At 34.6% G+C, this 23,348-nt stretch overlaps 1 protein-coding gene across 1 annotated transcript in view; it reads left to right on the forward strand.

Moving 5' to 3' along the window:
* The first annotated feature begins 2,927 nt into the window (after positions 1–2,927).
* Positions 2,928–23,348, forward strand: part of LOC133205209 (neuropeptide SIFamide receptor-like) — a 30,621-nt gene continuing 10,200 nt past the window's right edge. Inside the window, exons 1-2 of the mRNA XM_061340973.1 lie at positions 2,928–3,219; positions 16,408–16,507. Of these exons, the coding sequence (XP_061196957.1) occupies positions 2,928–3,219; positions 16,408–16,507 (392 nt within the window). The remainder of the gene's footprint in view (positions 3,220–16,407; positions 16,508–23,348) is intronic.

The following is a 23,348-nucleotide window of genomic DNA, read 5'->3' on the forward strand; positions in this document are numbered from 1 at the left end:
GACAATCATACAGCAGGACACTTAGGAGTGACCAAGACATTGGCCAAAATAAGGCAAAAATATTACTGGCCAGGTCTTCAAAAAGACGTTCATCAGTATATATCTGGTTGTGAAAAGTGTACTAAGCGAAAAAATCCAAATCCTAAGCAAAGAGCTCCTATGCAAGTTGTTGGGTCCGGTACTCCCATGGAGAGAATTGCGACAGATATATTGTGCGAGTTGCCAGAGACAGACAGAGGGAATCGCCATATACTGGTAGTGTCCGATTACTTCATGAAGTGGACAGAGGCATTCGCTCTACCAGTTATGGAAGCCGAGACTGTAGCACGCACAATAATGGAACAAGTGATTGCTAGATTTGGCGTACCTTCAATCATACATTCTAATCAAGGTCGCCAATACGAGAGCAAACTGTTTTCGGAAATGTGTCGGTTACTAGGAATTAAGAAAACCCGTACCACTCCCTATCATCCTAAATCAGATGGGATGGTGGAGCGATTTAACCGGACATTGCTCTCAATGCTTAGTACCTATGTTGAAGAAAACCATCGTGATTGGGATCTTTATCTCCCTTACATATTGATGGCTTACAGATACACAGTGCATGAGACAACAAACTTTTCTCCAAACATGTTGATGCTAGGACGGGAAGCAACCACTCCATTAGACCTGATGTACGAGATGCCACCGGATATCAAAGATATACCTTCTAATCGATGGGTCTGGATTCTGCGTGAACGGTTGGAAACTGCGCACAAAATCGTTAGAGAGCATATTGAAAGAGAAATGCTTCGCCAGAAAAGATACCATGATACAAAGGTAGCATGGTCTTCTTTTGAGCCCGGAGAAAAAGTCTTTGTGTATTTTCCGATAAGAAAAAGTGGCTGCTCTCCAAAACTTGCATCATTTTGGAGAGGTCCTTACTCAGTTGAAAGGAAATTGTCTAATTTTCTTTACGCAAGAGCAGTGTAATTCATTGCGATCGCATGCGAAAGTGCAGATCTCAAATATTGAGATGTGAAGAGAAAGAGTTTTCTGAGGATGAGCAAGAGATCCAGAATGAAACAGAAAACTACATAGCCCTTGATAGTGGTAATGGGCAAATTGCAGACAATGAAGAATATGCAAATGCGAGCGCTGACTTCAATAGCAGGCCAACGCGCACGAGACGCTTACCTGCTTGGCATGATGATTTTGTTGTAGATTACAAAATTTAGAGCATGCGACTTGTTGTACATATTGTAAATAGTAATTGCCTGATTTTAGGAGATGAACATATATATATGAGATTTCAGTTTTGTTCTTTGAGATTTAAGAGGAATGCGAGACGCATTTCCTGGAGGCATGGGTAAATGAAGCGAAGTTTTAATCAAGATCGAATTATCCCTACGATTCTCGGAAGTTGCATTGTGTTAACTTCTGTTTCTTTGTGTTGTTACCTTCGGTCCTCAGTAGGTCACGTGACCTAAAAGGTATATATATATATATATATATATATATATATATATATATATATATATATATATATATATATATATATATATATATATATATATAGAGGCAGTCGGGTTGACTAGGCAGTTGGTTGACGGCGGCTGATGTGTGAAGACCGTCCAGAACAGAAGCCAAACGTGGTAGGTACTGTGTTTAATACCTGAAGAAAGTCTTACGTGCCTGCAATAGGCTTTCGGGACTTTGTTAGTGTATATAGAATTATATATACTGTATAACACGGTTTGGCTGTAGGTCAGAAGCGAATGCGCTTCAAGCCTTGGAAGGCGCGTGCGCTCCCGAGAGAAGACAGGGATATTTGTAAATATTGCTAATTCAGATCTGTGATTGAGATCTTTAAATTAACTTAATTATATTGTTCAGATAGAACAGCCGAATCCCATAAATGAACCCGGAAACGTTACAATAACAATTAGTCCAGTATATCTGTCAGCTTAGGTTGAAACTCAATATTGACGAGTTTTGTTTGATAAGTTTTTCCAGATGACTGGTATTGTCTACGGGCATCTTGTTTAGGTGTCAAATCTTTAATTGATGATCGTCTTGCGATGTCCATTTCCCTTCCGGTGATGTTTTCTTTTTTCAAGTTCGGGATCTTACATTGGGTATTGATCCTTTTTAATTAATGATTAATACGCATCGCTGCGATCACACACATTTTCATTTCTTCAAAGTCTTGAAAATAACATCAATGTACAATCAGTGGCGTGTTTTTGGTGCTTAAAACGTCTTTGTGCAAGATTTACTTCAGTGTAACTTTTCTAGACTTGAAGCTTCAGGAGAAATGTGCGACAGATAATACAATTTAGACGATGGATGAATTGTCCCTTCAGAGACTTTTGGATGTCATAAAATGTACTGAACTGAGTTATAGATTGTTTTGAACCCTTATAAGAACAAATGTATGCACTGGTTTACGGAAATTGTCGAGACGTATAACCCACTATAATAATTAGCTGTTCATTCTGTCGACTATGCGTGTAACTTCATCTAAAATCGTCAAATATCATTTCTAACTTGATATCTGCAATGCTTTGAGCACATTGAAGTTGTTCAATAAGAAAAAGATCTGTATTCGACACGTTTCAAAAATTCAATCAATCATAGTGGACTCTAATGTATGAGTATATATTGTTAAGACGCCCTCGTTTATTGGATTTCTGAAAATCCAATGAAAACATTGTCGAGCTGCAAACATAATGACTTGTCACAGTTTGGCATTTGTTTGTTAAAGATGTAGATAAAACCAAACGCTTCACAATAACATTCACTAACCCCTAACTACTTCAAATCATTCAATCGATGAAGGAACACTTTTGTCTCAAAAGACTAATTTTGTAGAGCGTTTCATTAAATCGCGTATGCCTGATATTTGTGCGCAAAAAAAGGGGGAAAACTTGCCAGATTGACTTAATATGAATTTTACAGTTTATTTTAAAAACCGTTCCACAGCATACAATGACTATGACGCAGAAATTTACTACCCATTAGTAAAGCATCCTCTGCATGTTATATTAATCTTGTCGTTTGCCTACGGATTAGCATTTCTTTCGGCTGTTGTCGGAAACTGCTTTGTGATTGCTGTTGTTCTAAAGTACCCGTGGATGAGGAATGTTACAAATTATTTTGTAGTTAACTTGGCCGTAGCTGACATCTTAGTTGCTATATTTTGCCTTCCATTTACTCTTTTGGATAATATCTTCTCAGGTGAGTCAAAATATTTTATAAAAATGTACGTGTTTATTAGTAAATATTAAAAATGGATGTTCTTAAAAACCCTATTGATAACAAAGTGCACTAAATATCTCTCTAAACACGGAAACTTGAAAACATTCAACAGGCAAATCTTTTACTTGAGGAATGTATGAACATATGAACACGGTAAAATTAGCTACATGTATTTTCATAAATTTTGGTATGAAAGAAACTCTTAATTTACTCAAATGTGCTCAAAAATAAAAGCACCCATAATACTCTATGCTCAAATATGAAAGCACCTCGGATACATTTAAAGGTCTTGTGGCTAATAATGAGAAAACTTTAATTAAAGCTGAGGGTTATAATCAAGAAAAGCTATGTATTTTTGCATTTTTGTGTGAAATTCTATAGACATATGTCGATCCACCGATAAATATTGTAAATTACAATTTAATTGCAAGAATTTTTAATCATACATCTATAGAAAGAGAAATAGAGAGAATGTATTATGTGCAATTTTTAATGTGGAAGATCGAGGTTAAATACATGTAATATAAATAATAAAATCATTGAAATAACCGATATAAGTTATAATCAACAATTTCATTTTTCTTTTTATTTTTTAATTACATAAATTTTTAATTACATAAATTTTATTTTTGCAGCGTAATATTGTTGACATTGATATACGCGGTTAAGTTATTTAATAAAAGAAGTGAAAGGAGGCTAAAAAAACACACCAAAGTAAGGTATAAACTAGTATTAATTGTAACGGGGACCGTTACAGATGTTCCCCAAACGCTCCCCAACTCCCTTTTGGTGTCTTATTTCTTGTAAGCTTCATTAAATAAGGCAATTAAGTATATTGGTCATTTAACGCATTTCACGCGCGCGCACGTGCATGCATGTGCAGGTTGACAATGTCATTCCGTCTATACTATAAATGCATCTTTATATTCTCAGTATCAAAACATTTCATCAAAAAATATATAAGTTCCGGCTATATCAAGTATATTGGTCATCTTAGCATTGCGCGCATGCGCACCTGTATGCATGTTCATAATGACCATGCCATTTTGTCTACACTTATAATATGTCTGTTTGTTCTTAGTATCAAAGCTTTTCATCAAAAAATATAAAAGTTACGGCTATATTAAGTATATTGGTCATTAAACACATTGCACGCGCGCGCATGTGCATGCATGTGCATGATGGCCACATCATCTTGTCTACACTTTTAATATATCTGTATATTTTTAATATCAAAGCTTTTCATCAAAAAATATAAAAAGTACGGCTATATTAAGTAAATTGGTCATTTAACACATTGCACGCGCGCGCACGTGCATGCATATGCATGCATGTGCATGATGATCATGTCGTCTTGTCTACACTTTAAATACATATAAATATTTTGAGTATCAAAGCATTTCATCAAAAAGTTTCAAAGTTACAACTATATCAAGTAAATTGGTCATTTTACGCTTTGCGCGTGCGCGCACGTGCATGCATGTGCATGTTGACCATGTCATCTTGTTCATACTTTTAATATATCCTTATATTCTGAGTATCAAAGCATTTTATCAAAAAATTTAAAAGTTACAGCTATTTCAAGTATATTGGTCATTTTACGCATTGCACGCGCACGCACGTGCATGCGCGTACGCGCAAAATGACCTTCGTTCCGCAAATCTACATAACATGCCTAGTAACCCTAAAAAGGTTTCACCTCAATCGGATGTGTAGTTTCGGAGATCACTCACGGACAAAAAAGTACCCAGGAAGAAAAATAATAATAATAATAATAATAAGAAACAGAGTAAAAACAATATGTTCCCAAACTTCGTTTGGGGAACATAATTAACTTCCAAGTTTTTTTTATTAAATGTGTTTTTTCAACATGTTAGTTAAGGGTCCGGGAGGAATCACACAACAAGCTCATTAACTCGAATCCAATTACAATCCATGGGATATCCTGTAAGATATATGTAAATTGATAGACTCTGTTTGTGTTACATGTTCTCCTGACTAAAAATATGGAGGAATGTTCAAGACTTTAAAAACAGATGGTGTTGAAATGAAACTTTGACATGTTATTATAATACCTGTTCAGTTTGAATATATATTTAATTGCTGTGGTAAAATTTAGAAATTTTTTTCAAAATTAAGGATTATCTTCCTCATGCATAGCTCTGATCCTTCGACATAATTGGCTTCAGTCTTTGGCACCCTTTTTTTCAGCATTTCAAAGATTTTTTAAAAATGTTTTTTTTATTTAAGGACGACGGATCTAACTCAAAATTTCATGCCACTGCGCAGAAAACCTCGCATATGCCTTGAATCAAATTGACTTTATTATGTATTGCAAAAGATAAAAAATATACATTTTAAATTCTAAAAAAATTAAAGATATTCAAACTCCTCTCAATTCAAAATATTGTAAATATTTCGATTTATATTCATAAATAAATGATTTATTTGGCCAAGATATTTTCATTGAAAATTTCCCCCAAAATGTGCCCTACACCTGAGTTTGACATGCCCCCCTGAAAAATCGAAGCCGATGACCCATTTATTTTTTGGCATAATTATAATTTGCTGTTAAATTGTCTTGTTAATATTGTCCTTTAATATGAATAAAAATTCTATGGCAGAATTTTTTCAATGATCACTCTTATACCCTACACTGGCAATTTCCCATTACTTCCTATAGTAATTATCGATTTCCATTGCCAACTTTTGAAACCGCTCCCAATTAAAAATCTACATCGATGACCATATGATTTTTTTTATTGATTTTAACTCACCAAAAGTCACATTACCTCATATTAAAATAAAAAATCTATTGTAGAAATTAATTAGGTCCGTCGTCGTTAAATATTTTGGATTTCCAACGTTTCGGCATGAGCATCACTGAAGAGGCAAAATTTGTCCAAAACCGCATCTGGTGCATCAAAATTTGTACCGTGTATGAAAATATCAATTTCCAATCCATCCAAGTTGCACCGTATAAGATTAACATGTATGAAAATATCAATTTCCAATCCATCCATTTTCGTTCCTGAGCTATAATTCTTTGCCTAAAAGTGTACTTTGAGACCATTTTTTTGCTTGTGATGCGAGAGAGCTTGTCCTTGGCTCAAGAGTTCTTGAACAACGGCAAAGATACCAAATGAAAAAGGTGAGAATAACTAATAGTGATCTATCTTCAAAATCCTTTTAAAAACAGGGCAAAAACACAGACCCCTGGAAACACCAGAGGTGGGATCAGATGCCTAGGAGAAGTCAGTATCGCCTAATGATCTATCATTCTCGCCGTCAATTTTTCATCCGTATTTATCAGGCTAACAGAGTAATCCTTACGCTAAATTAATAGTACACAAATAATGGTCTCGCATATGGTATAGAACATGCCAGTCCAAATACGACCCATCGATAGGCTGTATATGCAAACGACTTGATCATGCTTCGATTAATATATATATATATATATATCCAAACAGTAGATTTTTGTTTTATGCTATGTATAGTCTTGTCGTAAAAAATTAATTCAATCGGATTTTTTATACAGAGAGTGAAAAAAGCTAATTTAAAATCATTCGTTATTTTTTAATTTATGCAATAACGATTTTAAGCATTTTTTTCATGTGTATTACGCAATGTTCTCTAGAGGAAAAACACCTCCAACAATCATATGGAAACTAGAATAAACAGTGCTCAAGGCGGATTTGACACATCAACAATGCTTACTCCTCCTAGGCACCTGATCCCACCTCTGAAATTTCCAGTGTCCGTGTTTATACCCTGTTCACATACTTGTATTGTTTTTATATATTTCACTGTTCCTTATCCATCTTTTTATGAACTTTTGGTGCTTTTCTGTGATATTTGCAATCGAGATACTTGAAAGGTTCTTACTCTATATGGACTGAATGATTGGAAATCAAACTTAAGACTTTTTTCAAAGAGTTTTGGGTTTAAATTGGATTAGAGTTTCCGCAGTGGACACATATTCCTATCGAAACGGAAACGTTTGGATATGGAAAGGAAATTAAAAGAAAAGATGCAAACCTCATATGGTTTTGAATATTTTGTCCCGAGTTCTATCTATTTAAAGCAAAAGCGTTATAGTTTTCTGAAGATGTATGGATTTTTTTACGCAAGGACTTTTATTTCGAAAAGTTAACGTGAAGTTTGATAAAGATGTCTTGAAGATACCACACTATTACTAACTTATGAAACTGAAATATTGGTTTATGGGATTGATCGTAACAAAGTCTTTGATTTCAAAATATAAGTACTCATACAATTTCGGAAATGAATTCGTTGCAGACAATTAAATGGCGTCATAACAAAAGACACGGCTCAGCTAGACATATACTGAAAAATGGAATTTATTCTGCTCATTTGCATATCGGCCATATTTGAACTAAATTTGTGGCAGATTCCAAAAAGATTTACATGTATATAGAAAAATTGTAAAAAATTGCAATTTTTCCTATACTATTTCTAATAAAGTTCTTCCGCCGACGGTTTGATTTTTTTCTTAACATCTTCTACCGGAAAGGACAAAATTGTTGATACGAAAGTTGCGACCACTTTTTTGAAAAATTTGAAGCGAGAGTATATTTTTTTAAGAAAAAGATAGTAGGTTTATTCGTCATATCATTATATAGAAATAAAAATCACAGAGGTATAATAATTTTGCTATCCATCCTTCAGAAATTTTCATTTAACTTTTGACACCAATTTTGATTTTCTGCATAATGTTTGGTAGTCGACTTTTCCAACACTAAAGAGTTCCATAAAACTAAAATCCGAGGTATAAAATGTGCCATCCAACCCTCATAGTTTATAATAGACATCAATATAGTAAAACGCTTATTCACTGGCTGCGAGTCGGTTAGTTTTTTTTTTTTATCAAACCCTTCACAGAAACTATTCCCCTCGAGGAGTAGTTGTGAAAATAGCTCTCCCACTTACAGCCAGTGAATAAATGTAAAAGCTTTCCTACTTAAAGCCAGTGAATAAATGCAAAAGGTCTCCTACTTACAGCCAGTGAATTTATGTAAGACCTTTCCAACATACAGGCAGGGAATTAATGTAAGAGCTCTTCTGCTTACAGGCAGGGCATTAATGTAAGAGCTTTCCTACTTAAAGGCAGGGCATTGATGTAACAGCTCTCCTACTTACAGCCAATGGATAAATGTAAGAGCTCTCCTAGTTACAGCCAGTGAATTAATGTAAGAGCTCTCCTACTTACAGACAGGGAATTAATGTAAGAGCTCTCCTACTTACAGTCAGTGAATTAATATAACAGCTCTCCAACTTTCAGCCACTTGATGATTGTATACTTATACTATACAAGACTCGAACCCGGTCCTCCCGATCACGAAATGAACGCCCTAACACCAGGCTATCGTGACATACACTGCATCAAAACTACAAGCGTAAAATAACGGATTATTTGTTACATCTTTTTTGCTTTTATCACTTAATTCTACCACTGATAAATCCTACTGTTCAGACAAGTGTTAGCAGTACATGTAATATCTATAATTTACCGTATTAAAATTCGGCAACTGCTGTCAACAGAGAGTACTAGATTACCACCTATTAATTCTTTATGGTCTTTAACAGGTGGTAAAATGATATATCAGACATAAAATCGAATCCTAAGTATTGCCTAACGCACGAGAGAGAAGTTCCCTGAATGTTTGTGTCCTTTTTATTACTTCCCTCGACTCTGTATCAATAAAACATATTTAAATTGAAATAAAACCATCTTAATGTTTGGCATTTCGTAGAAATATTTTATGGTTGCTTCAAAATTAACAAGATAAAACAGACTAGTACTGGAAAATGATATCTAGCAGATTAAACGCAGCTATATGGGGAAAGTGAAGATCCGATGGCAACGAAGGAAAACAGGAAGACAAAAACATATTTAATCAATTTGGTTGTTGCATTTCATGCAAAATGAATTTTTGAAATAAAACTCACATAAACAAGCATTCTGAGAGTATTGCAGAAGCAATACTAGTCCCATACGACAAGTGTATGCTGGTTCCTCTTTAAAAAAAATAAAAGCCGTAATTCCTTTAAAATGTACCGAAACAAGTCTAATTGCAAGCATACAATATAAAAAAAAACCTTCAAAGTCGCACATACCAAAAATCAGCTCAATAGTTGCAAGTATGATGAAACAAAAGGCCGAAAAACTAAGTATAAAAGACTGACTGACAGACAGACGTACAAGAAAACTATAAATAGTCCCCTCCAGTTTCACGGGTAGGGGACTAATATAAAGATAAAATTCAGAAGTCATTGAAATAAAATATCTGTGTCATTAATAGGTGTACTGGTGTAAGAAAAAAAACTGTTGTGTATTTTTAGGTCACCTGAGTCACTCAAGTGACCTGTTGCTATCCGTTTTCGATTGTGGTCGTAAGTTAACATTTGAACATTTTTTTTAACTTCTTTTTTGCAACCGCTTATCCAATTTCAACAAATTTTGACATTGAACATCTATTATTGAAGGGAACAAAAATTGTGAATTTCATGGTCCCTGTATTTCTGGGGCCTTGGGGGTGGGGTCAAACCATCAAAAGGAGTGCATTCTTTAAAAATCCTCTTCTTTACTCCTGGACATCAAGCAGTCAAACTGTTGCCATGACTGTAATGAGCATTGTGCTACTACCAAAATTGAAATTCATGGCTTGGGCGGGGCTCATATGGTCATATGATCAATTGTTGAAAATGCATAAATTCTTTAAAAATCTTCTTCTCTCCCCCTGTATACATAAAGGAGATAAACTAGGTTCATGGTTATGATTATCAAAGATGCCTCTTCAAAAGTTGTAAAATTTGTGACCCCCAGGGTTAGAGGTCCCGCAGGGGGGGGGGGGGGCTCTATTGATAATCTAGTGAAATTGCATGATTTCTTTGAAAATCTTTTCTGCTCCTAGGTATTTAGCAGGTAAACCAAGTTTTAAATTATAATGAGGAAAGGCGCTTCTTTGTGAATATTTTAGCCCCAGGGTCAGGGGTTCCGGATGTAAGGCGGGGCTCTATTGATCATAAAGTGAAAATGCATTATTTCTTTAAAAATCCTTTCTTCCTCTGTATATAAAGCAGATAAATAAGGTGAATGGTTATGATGATCAAGGGTGCCTTTTCCAACAATGTAAAATTTGTGGCCTCATGGTGAGGGGTTCTGCGAGAAGGGGTGAGAGTACTATTGATTATATATTGAAAGTGATTATATAGTGAAAGTGCATTATTTCTTTGAAAATTTTCCTCTCCTCTCCTTAGTATTAAGCAGATAGACCAAGTATATAGTTAAGATGTGGAAAAGCCCCTTTTTCACAATTTTGAATATCTTGGCCCCTGTGTTAGGGTTTCTGGTATTAGAGTGGGGCTCTATTGATCATAAAGTGAAAATGCATAAATTCTTTAAAAATCTTCTTCTCTCCCTCTGTATATAAAGTCTGTATATAAAGCAGATAACCTATGTGCATGGTTATGATGATCAAGGGTGCCGCTTCCAAAATTATGAAATTTGTGGCCCCAGGGTAAGGGGTTCTGCGGGAAGGGAGGGGGGTTCTATTAATTATATAGTGAAAGTGCATTATTTCTTACAAAATCTTCCCTGCTCCTAGTAATTGAGCAGATAAACCAAGTATAAATTATGATGAACAAATGCGCCTCTTCCAAAAATGTGAATATCTTGGCCCTTGGATCAGGGGTTCTGGTGTTAGGGCGGGGCTCTATTGATGATATAGTTAAAATGCATAAATTCTTTAAAAATCTTCTTCTTTTTTTCTGCCCTGGGTATTTAGCAGATAAACTACGTGTATGGTTATGATGATCAAGGAAGCCTCTTCCAAAATTGTGGAATTTGTGGCCCCAAGGTCAGGGTTCATGTTAGGATGGTCTATTAAAAGTACAGTAAAAATACATTATTATTATTATTTATTTATTTATTGAAAATCTTCTCTGCCCTGGGTATTTAACAGAAAAGCTAATTGCATGGTTACGATGAGCAAGAATGTCCTTTCAAAAAGTTTGAAATTCATAACCACGGGGTCAAATCTCGAGGATTTTGTGTTAGGGTGAGACTCTTTTGAATGTATAGTAGAAATGCATTATTTCTTTGAAAATCTTCTCTGCCCTTAGTTATTAAAGAACATTCTAAGGAAACATGCATGGTTATTCTGAGCAAAGGTGCCTCTTTCAAAATTGTGAATATCCTGGCCCGTGGGTCAGGGGCTCTGGTATTATGGTGGGGCTATATTGAATTTATAGATAAAATTGATTCTTTCTTTGAAAATCTTTTTCTCTGCTCCTGGGCATCTAGAAGGCAAACAGAGTATATAAAGTTGTACATGTTGTAATAAGCAAGAGTGTTTTACTAGATTTTGAAATTCTGTACCCTTTGGTCAATTTATTAATTACTACTGAAAGAAATTATTCCCCTTTGCTATTCATCACTGTAAAAAATGTAACTTAACAGGTCGATTGAATAACAGAGATGTATAAGAATTTTTATATTATGTAACAGAAAAAGTACTTTCATTGTATTAAGGGTCATGTAGACCTTTAAATAATAGATAAATGAAAATCGAGAAGAAAAAATATGTATCTTTGTACATTAAATAATCCTCAAAGACTAAGAGAGGCATATGTGAGGGGGAATGAAATGTGTTAACTAATAGTGTTCTAAAACCATTGTTTTGATTAGTCGGCATGAGGATTATGACAAATGGAGGAAAGTGCAAACATATAATAGATCAACTTTAAGATTTGTTACTGAGAACTAAATATTTTGCGGATTCCTGATAATCCTATTTGTCTTTCTTTTGGGCAACATAGCTTCATTTATCAGCTTATTTTGTTTTAATCAATGGATCCTTACATTATACTCAGGTGACCGTTAAGGCCCTTAGGCCTCTTGTTTGAGATTAATGATTGATTGATTATTGTTGTTTTAAGCCGAGTCGGCAATATTACAGCCATATTTTGGCGGTATGAATTTAAATACTCTATAAACGGTTTTGAAAGTTTTTGGGTTTCTCTGGCGGCCCCCAATGAGCCTACTCTTTTTCGAAAACCAGAGAAACGATCTTTAGCGTGCCAAGGGGGTTGTAATCCTTGACATGGGGCACCGTTTTACGTCCCATCCAACGGACTTTAAATTTAAAAATAACAGTTAAATTGAGCATTACAAATATGCCAATAAAAATATATACATTTATATCTTATTGTAAAAATCAGTTTCTTGCAAGTATTGTAAAATTGTACTAGGACTTACATTTGTAAAAAGATCATGCATTGTTTGAACACCATTAAAAAGTTTATTTCGAACAGGCGTAAGATCAGAACATTCTAACAGTATATGGTTTATAGTTATTGCACAGTCACAAGATATGCATTCAGGTTGTTGTTCCCCGCTCAGTAAATATGAATGGGAAAACCTGGAATGCCCAATTCTTATTCTTGAAATAATGACTTCGTCCTGACGTTTCAGGCCAAAGTCGGGTGATTGATTAACTTTGTTTTGTATGGTATACAGTTTATTATTATCACAAACATCCCAAAATATTTGCCAAAGAGAATTTATGTAAAGTTTAAAGTAATAGTCGAAAATGCTTATACTCAATTTAAATCCTTGATGAAAGAAAAAACCAAAAGATTACCAAGTGCATTTTAGAATTGAATATGGTATGCTGAGTTTAGTATATCTCTTTATTATAGTGATCAAAATAACCAATATATAATGCATTCATCTCGATGCTTTAGAGATTATACATTGAGGGAATGATATTTTATTTATAGCCTGAGAAGAAAAGCAATATGTAGAAACTGGAAGCCATATAACTTTAAAGAAATTTCTGGAAAATTTGCAATTATTCATCAAACAGATAGCTTCAGTTTCCAAGGTGACTGATTGAACGAGCTGAAACCTGGCTCTGCACAGCAAATTTAATTTCTGTTTATCTGTTTTTTTTCCATTTTCTTTCTATCAGTATTATTTTCTACAACGGTCAGAAAAAAATTGCAGTAGGGAGTTCTCCACTAGTATTCACAACCGTTTCCTCCAAAAAAAAAAATTCTGAAGAAGTTTGTTTTTTTTATTGTCTTCTGTAGCTCTGTGTAATGGGTAAATCCTATTTGTAATGCTCAACAAAACAGTTTGACACATAGAAAAGAAAAACAAGAGTAAAAATGTTAAAATTGCTTAATATGATGATTAAAATCTATGATCTTTTAAATTATCCATGTAATTTACCTATTTCAGATACCAACTGAAACCTAAGTTTATGTTATATTGATGTTTTAAAGTTTAAAGCGGATAATCTGTCGCAATTTTGTTTGTTTAGGAATTGAATGAACTGTTTTTAAGACTAAAATCAATTAGAGGATTAATAAATTGAATCATGAACGAGGAAGACGTGGCATTTACTTAACCTTTGTTTTGAAATTAAATGTAATAGCGACTCCTTGCTGAAAAATAGACATGAGAATAAAAGGCCAGATAAAGGATTAAGTCATCTCTAAAGAATATGAGTTGCAAATTTGATGTCGGAAATTTTTGTTGCAAAATTGTAATTAACTATTGCAAAGACAGAAAGAAAAGAACGCTTATAAATTTCTGTTGTTCAAATTTACGAAGGGATAACTATTTATAAGTAAAATTAATTTTTTTTGGTCGTCCCGTGCAATATTGAATTTTTTTTATAGTACTATACATTCCATTGTACTGAAATTTTTCTTATGAAACAAACAAATACTCTATTTTCATACAATTGATGATGAAGGTTTAAGTTACGTACAGATTTATCATAAAAGCACACTTTAACTGAAAAATAAAATTTTCAAAAAATGCAGCTCATATTGCTTTAAGTGTTCCCAATGCTTCCCGGAGGGACGCCATATTCAGAAATTTCTATACAGAGCGGTTTTTAATTTCAACTTAATATCGCAAACTAAAAGTTTTGTTTATCCAAGCAATAACGTACTGAAGATCACCAAATTTTCGCGACACTTTATTTCCGCGAGATGGGTATTTAGCATTTTTAAGCGAAACAATTGCAAAATTTTCTATTGACTATTGTTCTATATATAGTCTTTCCTAATAAAAATATACATGAGGAGGAAATCAGTCTCGCGTAAATACGCAAAAATAAAATTCTCACGAATAAAAAGTGGTTTACAGTATATGCGTCAACCTGAACTGACTCCAAAGCCGCATTATTTGAGTTGGATGAAAAGTATGCAATTGCTTGAGAATGGGACTCAAATTCAAATTTTTTGTAATCTTCAAAAAACATATGCTGTGATAAAAAATAATTTATAAGTATCGTATGTCGTCGGCTTTTGCAACTTTTTATCAGTTTTTATCCAAAAATATGTAACAAGTAATTAATACATATCTTTTTCGTTACGTAGACAATTACGTTACGTTGTGTAAAATAAATGAAAAACAGTGAAATAGATTTAAGTGTTCTTAAAAGCTGAACATAACTCATAAATAGGCCGTCGCGGGTTCGAATCCCACTGCAGACCAGTCCTTCGGATGAAACTGTATAAACCGAGGTCCCGTGTCACAGTAGGTGTTGGCGCGAAAAAGATCCCTCACTGCTCAATGGCCGTAAGTGCCGAGCATAGGACAAAATTTGCAGCTCTCCACCGGCAAGTCACTCCATATGAGTGAAAAATTCTCGAAAGGGACGTTAAACAACATACAATCAATCAATTATAAATAGGCCTACTCCTTTATTAGGTTTTTTTCTAATATCACACGCACATTGCTATCTCTGATATCAGCATGGGGGCAAATAAACCCTTCGCATTTGCTACACCTGATTGCTTTAAGCTGGTCGTTGCAACGTGTAATACATGACTGAATATCTCACGTTACCCTTTTGTTTACAATTTATATTATTGAATGTGCATTTGATTTCCTTTTAATTTGAAACGCAATGAACTGTGCAATATTGATATCATTAGTTAACTTTTTTTCCTGACGTGGCAGAAGCATACAGAAGTCATTTTTGTCACGCCCAAGTTTATCACAATGACAAGGGAGGAGAGATGAAATTTGTAAAGAGAAGTACATTGAACCATGACCAAGAGTAAGGTTTATGTAGGGGCTGGAGAAATACAAAGGAGAGAGAAGAGAAATAAGGGGGACTAAGATAAATCTCTTCCTTTTATGAATGGTGTTCAGTTTTAACATTATATTAGACCAAAATAAGGTAAATGAAAACATAGTTTGCATGTATTATACTAAATGTAAATAAACAAAGAGAAAATAAACAAAGACAGGTGCCCTATGTTGAAAATGTACTAGAGAAACTTTAATATGTACACCTTTGTGTTGTCTCTATTCCAAATAGAGAGGACAAGTATAAAGCATGAAATAAAATCTTCATTCAGTTACAAGATGACTTGTATAAATAATTTAAGAAAAGTTATCCTGTCACTAGTCTTTGAAAACTGTCAAATAATTTAATTAGATACATGTTACCACGTAAAACGCTACTTGTGTATCAAGTTTTATTGGAACCCAATAAATGCTGTAAGGGGAGAAGCGTGTTGAAATGATCTCTCTGCATTTTTATAGCATAGCAACACCATACATCCAAATTTTTTTCAGATTAACAGAATTATGTATCTTGATATAATATAGTAATACGTCAATTTTTCTTGAAATCGATTCAAAACTGTTGGAAGCGTACAGACGAACACTTTGTGTTTACCTAGGCTCCTCTGATTTTCGAGTGTATTTAAAGTTGTTTATTACATTTATTGCAAACAGTCATAAAAATTTTTACTATCATATTCGAGTCAATCAAGTCAATTCTAAGCAGATCATGCTCTTTGTTTTTGATGTCTTATTCTAAAGATCATGTTTAATTTTTCACATACTGAAGAGATGTAGATTTTAAAGCCAAGATCATGTTTAATTTTTCACATACTGAAGAGATGTAGATTTAAAAGCCAGATCGAGAGAAAGATTCAAATTTGATATTAAAACTCTAAACATTATAAGCACTAAACCCAGTTTGAGTAAGATTTGTAGAGTATGGAGCAGTACCTAAATGAGTAGTAACGAAGACAAAATGATTATAAAGAGCTCGCTGGATATATATTTCTTCTTGAAATGGCGAAATTTTGTTAAACTAATTTCAGGCTGGCGGTTGGGCACAATGATGTGTAAAGCAACACCTTTCATTCAGCAAATCTCAGTGTGTGCATCAGTGAATACGTTGGCTCTCATTGCTGTAGACAGGTTTGTATGTTTATTGTAAATAAAAGCGTCAGTGATATATTTCATTAATTTATCTTCATAATTAAAATATGAAAATGCATCCTATACCAACTAATAGTGTTTTCTTACAAATAATTAATATTTATTAACAATACCATTTAATTTGAACTTGCAAACTAAGAGGCAGGTAAAAAGTCAATTTGTGTTAATTCATAATATTTACCCACAGTCAAGCAAAAGAGCTTAGTGTATACATGTTTAGGTTGCTAAAGAGATAATTTAAGACACTGTTTGACATTTACATGTATTATGTTAATTATGTCTTTCATCTTGGGACCCTTGATTATCCAGATATTGATGTTAAACGATGATCTAATAAAATATCTTGGAAAAGTTTTACCATCACTTCCAAAAACAGATCACAGACTCTACCAAAAAGTAATGGTTTTCCGAAATTAATGTGACAACCTTTTCGTTTTATAAAGTTCTTAAAGTTAATAATGTCATTCTTTTCGTTCATTAATCTTCGTAGGGTCTGTACCTGTCAAGCGAATAATTTGGTAGAAAGTGTTCTACTAACATGAAATGATATTTAATGTTTGGCAAATGTGGCCAATCCTAAAATGCATTAATATCATCAGTTTGACGATATGAGGGGCACTTATCTTAAAATACATGTTCGATTTAGCGAAGAAATAATGAAGTAAATAATGAGTGAATATGTTTGACTTAACACTGTTCCTGTGAATTTTTGAAACTTGATTGAAGTCCTTGTGGTAATGTGGAGAAAAACTGCTGTGTAAGCGTTTAAAATGATGTATTTGTCATGGACCAGTTTCTTATGATCAAGAAACCAAAACTCACCCAAGTCAATTATTAAAGACGTTAAAGTCGTTATAATAGTCTGACTGTATAATTTCGACCACAAGGCATTTAATATGAAGATGAACGAATTCTCTTGTGGGAGAAATTAATGAACATATTCGAACCTATAAATAAATAAAATTGCATTTTATATATAATGAAAGAATAAACAGCCGTCGACACACGTCGAAAAAATTTAGCACTTGTGGACTTGAAATTACGAGATAGTTGTCCCTAGAAGTAAAACAACGGCTATGCCTATATTGCCACTTTTTTTTCATTTCTTCACTTTATTCTCTGTTTCATCAAATTCTCTGTTTGAACTTTCTATCATGATGTTAGAGAAATCATACCGAGCATTTAATTGGATGACATTTGATTGGTTGTCGTGATTGGTGAAGTATTAATTTGAAGAAATTAAGTTTTGCCTTGGAAAGGGAGAAAAGGATTCCATAATAGGTGATCTTAGCCATCTTTTTTGTAACTCTCCTTCAATTTTTCAAAAGACACTCGGCATGCAATCCGTGTGTCTTGTGACAAAAGATTAAGGAATGAAATTTGGAGAAAACCGGTAATTAACTCACACAAGTTTGGGGACCTATATTTTCGTCAACAAAAATAGATATAGGCAGGTATCAGATGACTAAAAGACGTAGGCTATAAGGGTAAAGAGTACCAGGTATGCAGTTAAATTGATCCACTTTTTATGTTTGTACCATAGTTAGGTGCGATTTCATTTGCTAAAAGTGTGGTTTATAATAACTCACACTTTCCTATAAACTCCTTCCATCAAGCCAGAACAAAAGAGCATTTCAAAGAACCAAGGCACATGTTTGAAATCGAACAATCATCCGGACTAGATACACCAAAAATTATAAATCGTAGAAAGCATTAGACGATCATTATCAACTGGAAACTTAGATTTTAGATTTTGACCTTCATTAACAAAAGGAAAACAAGTGCAGAATCGCTTGATTAATTTTCTTCTTTATTGTCTAAAAATATTCTCATGGCTAGTGAGCCATAACCTTAGTATTGGTATTGATATGTTGATATTTCTTAAATGATTCCAATATTGTTCTATTTATAACCAACCAAGAACATTTGGTGCATAAAATTAACCAGAAGTCTCTGATGAGACTGTAGCTCTACTGGTCTGTACATATACAAGTAGCACTTGGATTTGAAACTTTGCAACATGCAGGCAATAAATAGAATTATGTATCTTAATATAGTCTACTTGTGTGCCAAGTTAAATTGAAATCAATTAAAAACTGCAGGAGGAGTAGCGTTTTAAAAGAAATTCACAAAAATTTCTATTTTTAGTAACCATGGCAACATCGTTCATCAAAATCCAAAACTGATGCTCTGAATTGTGCATCTTAGTGTAGTCTACTTGTGTGCCAAGTTATATTGAAATCAGACCAAAACTGTAGGAGGAGTTTCGTTTTGAAGGAATTTCAAAGAAATTTCTTTTTTTAGTAATCATAGCAACATCGTTCATCAAAATCAAAAACCGATGCACGAAATTATGTATCTTAATAGAGTCTACTTGTATGCCAAATCATATTGAAATTAGACCAAAACTGGGGGAGGGGTAGCATTTTAAAGGAATCTCACAAATTTCTATTTTTAGTAACCATGGCAACATCGTTCATCGAAATCAAAAACCGATGCACTAAATTATGTATCTTAGTGTAGTCTGCTTGTGTGCCAATTAATATTGAAATCAGACCAAAAACTGTAGGAGGAGTAGCGTTTTAAAGGAATTTCACAGAAGTTTCTATTTTTAGTAACCATGGCAAAACCGTTCATCGAAGTCAAAAATCGATGCACTAAATTATGTATCTTAGTGTAGTCTACTTGTGTGCCAAGTTAAATTGAAATCAGACCTAAACTGTAGGAGGAGTAGCGTTTTAAAGGAATTTCACAGAAAGAAGAAGGTACGGTTTAAGCTTTATTGTGCCTTAAAAATTTAATGTTCTCAAAAGGATTTGAAACTAGCTTCAATATTAGTTGAGTATATGACTGTGATAAATCAGGAAAGATTATGGCATGGAGGAGTACCAATCTGGAAATATGACGTCATTAATTTGATGCATTTCTCTATTTTAAACAGAAAAAGCCTCAAAATGACCCATTTCAAGGGTTCTTTTCCTTCAGAAAATAGTGTCCACAGCCGTCACCCACTTTAATTTTTGGATATGTTGTGTAAAATGCTTTGAAAAATCACATATCTCAAAATCTTTGTGGGCGATGCCTGTGGACAATATTATCTGAAAGAAAATTCCATTGAAAATTGTTGTCTTCTGCAACTTTTTAAGAAAATACGGGAAAATGCACAAGTTTATGACGTCACAATTAGCATTTAGAAGGTTGTGCGAGAAAAAAATGATGTGTATGAACTTTCTGCATGGAATTTCAATGATTCAGAAAGCATGAGTTTTAATTTTTTACATTACTTTTATTTTTGAGAAAAACACATGGCAAGATTTGTATTGAAACCGTAACCTTGTTCTTTCTATTTTTAGTAACCATGGCAACACCGCTCATCGAAATCAAAAACCGATGCACTAAATTATGTATCTTCGTGTAGTCTGCTTGTGTGCCAAGTTATATTGAAATCAGACCAAAACTGTAGGAGGAGTAGCGTTTTAAAGGAATTTCTCAGAAATTTCTATTTTTAGTAACCATGGCAACACCGCTCATCGAAATAAAAAAAAAACGATGCACTAAATTATGTATCTTAGTGTAGTCTACTTGTGTGCCAAGTTAGATTGAAAACAGACCAAAACTGTAGGAGAAGTAGCATTTTGAAAAAAATGTTTACAGACAGACACACAGACAGACGCATGGCCGTAGGAACCGGGGGGGGGGGGGGGGGGGGGAGGGTGCCCCCACAATAATTTTGCCGATATTGCCGCTTGTGCCCCTTCAATAAAAACGGCTGATGACCTTTTTTCTTTTTTTTTTCTTTTTTTTTTTTTTTGCTTGTCAAGAAATTTTGGTAGTTGATGACCTTTTTTTTTATTTGCTTGTCAGGAAAATTTTTGGCAGTGCCCCCTCAACTGTTAACTGAAAAATGTATGGCTATGCCCCCCCCCCCCCCAACTGAAATTGCTTCCTACGGGCCTGAGACGGACGCCGGACACCTTACTTTCGCATAAGCTCTTCTGGTCTTTGACCAGTAGAGCTAAAAACGTACTTAAATAATTGAGTTTCATTGCATCTATTCTAAATATACAAATTCCTTTACATTTTTAAATGTTTTAAATCATTATGAAAGAGATGATCCTATGTGCACGAAGAACATAGGTAAAAGCTAACAGGAAAATAAAGTAATTAATCCACTTTAAAAAGTGTAAGAATCATTTGATTTTGAAATTTTAAATATACGAAAAAAAATCAAATCAACAGGTTTTATTGAAAACAAACATATTTTTCAGTAACACACGTCAGTTAAAAATCGTACTACATGTAAAAGGCTTAGATATGATCAATTTTACTAAACTAGAGTCAATCCGGGTAATTTCGTACACCATTGGTCTTGAACGTAAATACAGTTGCAACCAGAAAACGCTCGGTGCTCATTGATATCCCTTTATATTAAACGTTTTGAGAACTTGCTTATTCTGTGTTATTTTGACGCTTTGTTTCGTCTTTAGATATGAAATCTATTTCTTTTGTGTTGTAGGTACGGAAGGGGTAAATTCGATTGGCAACGGGGTAATATCGAACAGGGAAATGGGGTAATTTCGTCCATGTTGGGAAATTTCGAACGTCGAGAAAAAAATTCAATTGAAGGAGGAAAATTATAAATTTTTAGAGAAATGCATATAAAATTTGCTCTGTAAGTTTATATTTTAGGGGGAAATATTTTTTTTTTATTTATGTAACAGCAACATATATATAAATTTTATAGTTGTTACATTACCACTCAATAAATTAAAAACAAATACTAATAACATTTTCCATTACACTGTTAAATCACGTCTATTTTTTCACATTTTGCTTTAGCGCTTTTTCTTTTTTCAGTTTTCTCATTTCTTTCTTTAGTTCTTTTCTTCTGCTTTTTTCTTCTTTTCTTGTAAAATTTCTTCCGATGTAAGAAGTCTGTGTGAAGTAAGTTTTCTCTTACTTTGCGAATCTGGCCGTGGTTTCTGTTCGGGAGAGGGAACATCAAAGAGAGTAGACAGTTGATTGTTCCACAAGTCGGAAAATTCATTGTTACATTCTGGAGTAATGAGTTCGACATTAACACCACCATTAGCAAGATCAGAAAGAATTTGTGAGGCAGTAACAGTTTCAGAGAGATTAAAAACTTGATCCTCTGAATCGGCCACTGGGGTAATTGGTAAAAAAGGATCTGGATCTCTGATTTTGGAAGAAGACGGTGCAACTGCAAGTTCACTTACAAAACTAGAAGAAGCACGCTTATCGACGGCTTGTTTGCTCTCAGGAGAGGTGATGTTAGCGGGTTGCTGAAAATTAGATAGAACTGATAAAGTGGCCAATGCAGATGGAATCGGGCAGGGTGCTAAAACAGTTGACTCGGCGGCTAAAGAAATCCGACTGGGTGCTGACACGGTAGAGTCAAAGATAGAAGGAATCAGGGAGGGTGTAGACAGAGTCGAGTCATCATTAGAAATCGTCAAAGGTGTTGTCGCATTTGACATGAGCTCTGTTTCAGAAGTCACTGTCGATGACACTGAAATAGGTTTAGAGATGGAAGGACCCTTTTGAGTATATGTGGTGGACTCAAATACTCTAGAAGGGGCTAACGCATCAGCAGGTATTACAGATCTATCCAAGGGATAAATACCTGTCGCACGAAAGCCACTAGTAATGTTTTGTGGTGTCAAGGCTCTCTCAAAACTTTGTCTAAATAGACCTGGCCAAGACTTCTTGTTAACGATGTTGTCGGGGCTAGCATTCATGAACTCAGAGCAGACACGCTTGTACGCTGCTTTCAAAGGCCCGTTTATGCTTTTGTCAAGGGGTTGCAAAAAGTGTGTTTTGTGCGGGGGCAAGGCGAGGATATGAATATCATTTTTGACAGCAGCTTCCAGCAGCCCAATAACTTCGTGGCTAGAATGACTGTCAAGAATAAGAAGTTGGTGGCGGTGAGGACCGCAGTTGGACAAAAAAACTTGAAACCATTCCTCCCCAAGGATGTCATCCATCCAAGCCCTCGCCTGGTAGGTGAATACTGTTCCTTGAGGTGCATCCTCAACCCCCCAGGACTGAAGAGACCTTTTGGTTTTCCCTCGTACAACAACCATTGGGGGCATAGAACTGCCGCTAGCATTCACGCAAAGTAGTGTAGAAATAGATTCGCGACTGTTTGACGTCCTTCCCAGTACTTTCGCACCCTTCCGAGCACGCACGGATGATGACTGGTGCTCCATCTGGAAGTCAGTTTCGTCGGCATTCCAGAAGCTGCAGGATTACCCTGTATATTTAAATCAGTGACAATCTTAGACAGGGTATTAAAATACGATTCTACCACTGATGGGTTCAACATTCGTGAGCGAACGACGGACAGTTTCAACGGCCTTTTTATGCTCAGTTTCGGGTGTCTTTTACGTAACCCGTCAAACCAGTCTTTTCCTGGTATACCTCCTTTAAAAGGTGTAGAGATTTTTAATTTGTTTACAAGACGCCCAGTTTTTACTAGCAGTTGTTGCCTGCTGACACCGAACCCCATGGAAGCCGCATTTTCAACTTTTGTTACCAACTGCTCTTCCAGGTTTGCTGGTAGCGCCGGGGAGGCGACCTATTGGCGCACCAGGAACAACTCTTTAAGTTACTCTGTCACTTAGAGTTGTTTTGGAAATTTTAAACATTTTACTTGCTTTTCCCAAACTCAACCCCCCTTTTACTGCATCTAAAGCTTTTTCCATGTCCTCGGGACTGTAGTTTTGGTACACCCCCTTTTTAACATATTTTCGTGGCATTTCTGCAATAAAAAGACAAATATATAACTCCATATTTATAA

The sequence above is a fragment of the Saccostrea echinata genome, unplaced genomic scaffold (genome assembly GCF_033153115.1).
Source record: "Saccostrea echinata isolate AGI-Se365-2 ecotype Australia unplaced genomic scaffold, CSIRO_AGI_Sech_v1 ptg000002l, whole genome shotgun sequence".
In the NCBI taxonomy this organism is placed as follows: Eukaryota; Metazoa; Mollusca; class Bivalvia; order Ostreida; family Ostreidae; genus Saccostrea; species Saccostrea echinata.